This window comes from Corvus kubaryi, unplaced genomic scaffold (genome assembly GCF_017639235.1).
Source record: "Corvus kubaryi isolate FWS band 111438036 unplaced genomic scaffold, C.kubaryi_AGA036_p1.0 37301, whole genome shotgun sequence".
Lineage (NCBI taxonomy): Eukaryota > Metazoa > Chordata > Aves > Passeriformes > Corvidae > Corvus > Corvus kubaryi.
In genome coordinates this window covers 1,551,564-1,556,983 of record NW_024581094.1, presented here as the reverse complement: position 1 = coordinate 1,556,983, position 5,420 = coordinate 1,551,564, and the positions used below count along the sequence as shown (strand labels likewise).

Here is a 5,420-nt window from a genome sequence, read left to right as displayed (position 1 = left end):
AGAAGAAATAAAACCAAAATGAGAAGAAATAAAAATATTAAATTAGCAAAAATAGAACCAGAATTAGAAGAAATAAAACCAAAATTAGAAGAAATAAAAATACTAAATTAGCAAAAATAAAACCAGAATTAGAAGAAATAAAAATATTAAATTAGAAAAAAAAAAAAACAAAATGAGAAGAAATAAAACCAAAATTAGAAGAAATAAAACCAGAATTAGAAAAAATAGAACCAAAATTAGAAACAATAAAAACACTAAATTAGAAAAAATAAAACCACTAAATTAGAAAAAATAAAGCCAAAATTAGAAGAAATAAAAACACTAAATTAGCAAAAATAAAACCAGAATTAGAAGAAATAAAAATATTAAATTAGAAGAAATATAAACAAAATTAGAAACAATAAAAACACTAAATTAGCAAAAATAAAACCAAAATTAGAGGAAATAAAACCAAAATCAGTAGAAATAAAAATACTAAATTAGCAAAAATAAAACGAGAATTAGAAGAAATAAAACCAAAATTAGCAAAAATCAATCCAAAATTAGAAAAAATAGAACCAAAATTAGAAAAAAAAAAATCCAAAATTAGTAGAAATAAAAACTCTAAATTAGCAAAAATAAAACCAAAATTAGCAACAATAAAAACACTAAATCAGCAAAAATAAAACCAAAATTAGCAACAATAAAAACACTAAATTAGCAAAAATAAAACCAAAATTAGAGGAAATAAAACCAAAATCAGTAGAAATAAAAATACTAAATTAGCAAAAAATAAAACCAGAATTAGAAAAAATAAAAACACTAAATTAGCAAAAATAGAACCAACATTAGCAACAATAAAACCACTAAATTAGCAAAAAGAAATCCAAAATTAGCAAAAATAAATCCAAAATTAGAAGAAACAAAACCATTATCCACCAAAAATCACGTGAACGGGGCGATTTTCACGTTTCCTGCGGGCTCCGGGCGCTCCTCACGGATCCGAAATTCCCAAGAACCCGCTTGGAATTTCCCCCACGAGGGGAACCAGAGGCAGAAATAAAACCGTGAGGGAAGGAGAGGCCGAGCTCGGGGGGTGGGGAGAGCAGCAGGACCACGGAAAAGGACTGGGATGGGAACTTCCCAAAATTCCTGCCGCTCCCCAGTATCCTCTGGAAGACGAGGATTGGGGTGGGAAGCCAAAACCTCGCTCACCTCGATGAAGAAGAGGGCGGCGGTGGACGTGGGGTGGCCGCTGATGTAAATTCCGGCCAGGATGATCCCGGCCAGGAGCAGCACGGCCACGACGATGCCCACGATGGTGCCCGTGGGCATCGGGGCTCCGGAACTCTGCGAAGGGAGGCTGCTGCTTCCCACACCTGGAAAACAGGACCCAGCTGAGCCCGGAGCGGCGCTGAGACCTCGGGATACAGAGGGTGCCGCCGGCTGTTCCCAAATGCGTTTAATATAAGTTCGCAATTTTGCATAAACTTGCTTGCTGGGAGAGGGATGAGTTTAATATAACCTTGCAAATGCTTAATGAGTTAAGTGTAAATGTTATTAGTGTTAGACTTATAATATTATAAAATTAAGTAGCCATTGATTTTCTATTATTAGCTCACAGCCACGGCTGTGAAAAGTTCCAAGGTATAAATTTTTCTAACCGCTTTGTCCTGATTCACAAGCAGATAAGTAAGTTACATCAATTAACCACGCAATTACAAAAAGAAGATGGTCTCAGCTTAGAAAGATGCTTAAAGTTACTACGTTTAAAATCATGGCTGGTTTTATTTGTGCAGCATTTGATTACTGTGTAGGACTAGTAGTATTATTAATAATGGAGTGTTGCCTATGCTAGCGCTTGCAGAAGATAATACACAAAGTCACTACATCTGTGACCCATCGAGTATTGCTTGTACAAAAAGAAAAAGGGCGAATTTGTTGCAAAATTATTAAAGGATCAGGGGCATGGATCATTGATAGAATTATGGGATCGATAAAAGAACTGTACAAGCAAGAGCCTGCAAGCAAAAGGCCTCTGTGAGAAAAACTCTGCATGAGGAAAAATCCCTGTGCGAGAAACAGGCCTGGGAAACAAAAAGGGAGTTTCGAAGCGATGCAGCTGCGCTGGTAAGACCCGGAGGGAGGAGGGTGAACTCGGAATTCTTTTAATCATAACATGACTGTAGAAGCTTGCCAATGTAAGTCCAATTATGTAGAAGCAGAAATGCGCTTTGATTAAGTTTTAAGCCGTTTAAGAGTTAATGAGCTGGTATACTATATAAGTGCCTCTGCATTGCTAATAAACGGAGCTCGCTTTTATCAACCATATTGGTTTGGACTGCAATTCCTCCCCCCGCCAGAGTCCATGAACCCTTTTTTCCAACACAAATGGATCCCGGTTGGGGGGGAAATTTGGCTAAAATTAGGAATATGGTGGATTTTGAAGGCTCTGGGGCTCCTCTCTGCCAGCTGAACTTCCCAGAGCTGCCCTCAGGGAATAGGGATTCACTCCTGCTTTGCAAGGGGATCTGACACCTCGGGAAGAGGGGTTGGAGCCTTCCAGAACCTCTGGAATTATGGCAGCACTTTGGGGCTGATGGAAAGACTGGGACTGAGCTGGGATTGCCGGGAAAAGGGAGGGAAAAGGCAGAGCTGGGCAGAGGATGCTTCATAGCTGGATTTGACGCTGGATTTTGTGTCCCAGCCAGAGAAATTCGAAGGAAAAAGAGACTTTGTGTCAGTGAAAATGTTGCAAATAACGGGAATTACGTGGAAGGAGAAAACTCCTCGAGCCGGCACAGCGGGAATGAGCGGGAAAAGCGGACAAAGAGCAGCAGGATAAACCAGATCATTCCCAGCTCTCTTTTCACTGCCTGGATTTGCTCTAATCGGGGTTTGGACAGCAGGAACTGCACCCAGATCCCTCTGGGGTTCATCCTGGTGCCCAAGCACAGCTCCCGTGCACCCGAATCCAGGGAAACCTGGGTTCCCTTGGAGCAGAGGGAGGGGGTGAAGGCCTTACCCTCTCCTCCCGCAAACTGGTTGAGCTTCGTGTCGTCTGAAAAGGAGAAAACGTGGTGAAAAAATCAAGTCAGGAGCTTTCTGTGATATCCCTGTGTGTTTCCCACCCACTCCCATCCCTCTGGAATGGGATCTCTGGAGAGTTTGAAATTTCTGTGGACGAGGGAAGCACCTGAGAAGCCACAGTGACAGTGAGTGGGGTGTGGGTTGGGGATTTCCTTCACCGAGGAGGCACCTGGAGCACAAACACCCGAGGGACAGGGTCGTTCCCTGCTCCCAGTGCCAGGTTTGATCCGTAACTGGGTGTCCTTGGAATTTGCAGCCAACGCATCCCAAATAAACCCACGGGATGCTCGAAATCCACTTCTGTTCCTTGCCTCGCTCTGGAAGAACCAGGATCCATCAGGCAAGGCTTTGTCTCACCACAGGCTCCACAGCACCGCCCTCACGAGGGTGAAATCCTGATCCAGAATTCCCGGGACTTGGCTCGGCTCCCAAATCCTGATCCAGAATTCCTGGGGCTTGGCTCGGCTCCCAAATCCTGATCCAGAATTCCCGGGGCTTGGCTCCCACGTGTGCTGGCCACGGCAGCGGCACGTGGCCAGTGAGTCAGGCTGTGCACCAGCAGCTCTAGCAGCAGATCCAGGCAGGATGTGGATCCAAAAAAACGGGGCTGCCTGGGGAGGACACGGATCCAAGGATCTGGGATGGTGAGGAGGGTGCAGATCCACCAGTGTGGGCTGGCTGGAGAGGACACAGATCCAGGGGGGTGGGATGGTGGGGAGGACACAGATCCAGGGAGCTGGGCTGGTGGGGAGGATGAGGATCCAGAGAGCTGGGCTGCCTGGGAAGGACACAGATCCAGGGATCTGTGCTGGTGGGAATGATGTGGATCCAGTGAGTTGGGCTGGTTGGAGAGGACACAGATCTAGGGATCTGGGCTGGCCAGGGAGAACACCATGGCCCAGGTCCCCTCCCTCGTGTAGCTGCTCCTCTGCTGTTCTCCAAAATCCTCCTCCGGGCGCAGCTGCCGTTCGTTCCCATCCAAGATCCCAAATTAACTCCATGCCTGGCTGTGTCACACAAAGCCTCTCGCTCTGTTTTTTCCAAGAACCGGGCGATGGGCTGGAAAACAATCTCCGTGCTGCTGTTCCAAGTCTTCCCTTTAAGCGCTCCTTTCAAAGTCAGCCCTGGCAGGAAGGAGCTCCGTTCCCCCACCCAGCTCCTTCCACCGCTGAAGGACAATTACCAACGCTCCTTTCTATTTATCCTAATTAGCACTTTGCGGTAGGGACAATTAAGCAGCCAAATTGCGGCGCTCCCTGTGCCAGGATCGGCGGGGCCGGCCCCGTGGTGATGGGATTATGGAGCTTTAGGACTCGGGGGGATCTCCAGGGAAGCTCGGGGGGGTTTTGTGGAGCTGGAAGGAGCAGCATTCCCAAGGAGAGCGCGATCACCACGTTAATTCCAGGCTGAAGGTCCCAGAAGCCTTGAGCCCGTTGGAATCCCGAGCCCCTCTCTCCGGGATTAATCCCTTCAGGATCCTGTGGGTTCCCGCCCACCGTGGCTTGGTTGCTTTGCTGACCTTCACAAATGGGTAAAAAAGCCGGAAAAACTCTAAAACTCTTCCCACCGTGCCACATTCCCTCAGGTGGCACCTCTTGGCTGCCCTTCCTTCCCTTTTGCATCATCTGCTGTCCTCATCCCGCCCCAAGGATGGGGCTTGGAGTAACCTGGGATAGTGGGAGGTGTCCCTGCCCATGGGACTGGATGGGATTTAAGGTCCCTTCCAACCCAAACCATTCCATGATTCTGCTCCAAACCCACCTGCTCCTTGTATTTACTTGGGTTTGGATTTGCTTTATGAGGCAGTGAAAGACCTGCCCAGGGATCGGGATTGGGATCAGGGGTGGGGATCACTTGTCCAGGGATCAGGAGTGTGGGATCACCTTCCCAGGGATGAGGATCAGGGATCACATTCCCAAGGATCGGGATCAGGGATGTGGGGTCACCTGCCCAGGGACAATCCCCAGTGATGGGGGAAGTCACCTGTCCAGGGATCAGAATAAAGGCGTGAGGGATCACCTGCCCTGGGATCAGGGATTGGGGGTCACCTTCTCAGGGATCAGGGATTTGGGGTTACCTGTCCAGGGATGAGAATCAGGGGTGAGGGATCACCCGCCCCAGGATCAGGGATTTGGGGTCACCAGTCCAGGGATGAGCATCAGGGATTGGGGGTCACCTTCTCAGGGATCAGGGATTTGGGGTCACCTGTCCAGGGATCATAATCAGGGATGGGGATCACTTCTCCAGGGATCGGGAATGGGGGATCACCTTCCCAGGGATCAGGATCAGGGATCACCTTCCCAAGGATCGGGATCAGGGGTGTGGGGTCACCTGCCCAGGGACAATCCCCA

At 47.5% G+C, this 5,420-nt stretch overlaps 1 protein-coding gene across 3 annotated transcripts in view; it reads right to left on the bottom strand.

Moving 5' to 3' along the window:
- Positions 1-909: 909 nt before the first annotated feature.
- The window catches only part of PLXDC1 (plexin domain containing 1), an 18,301-nt gene continuing 13,790 nt past the window's right edge, over positions 910-5,420 (bottom strand). For 2 of the 3 annotated variants that reach the window (XM_042028004.1, XM_042028005.1), the window contains exons 12-13: positions 3,005-3,040; positions 910-1,358 (exon numbers count right to left, since the gene is read on the bottom strand). In XM_042028004.1, coding sequence (XP_041883938.1) covers positions 925-1,358; positions 3,005-3,040 — 470 coding nt within the window. In that variant the 3' untranslated portion in view covers positions 910-924. Of the gene's footprint in view, positions 1,359-3,004; positions 3,041-3,917; positions 4,589-5,420 lie in introns of those variants that run through there. The other variant, XM_042028006.1, reaches the window with a different exon arrangement.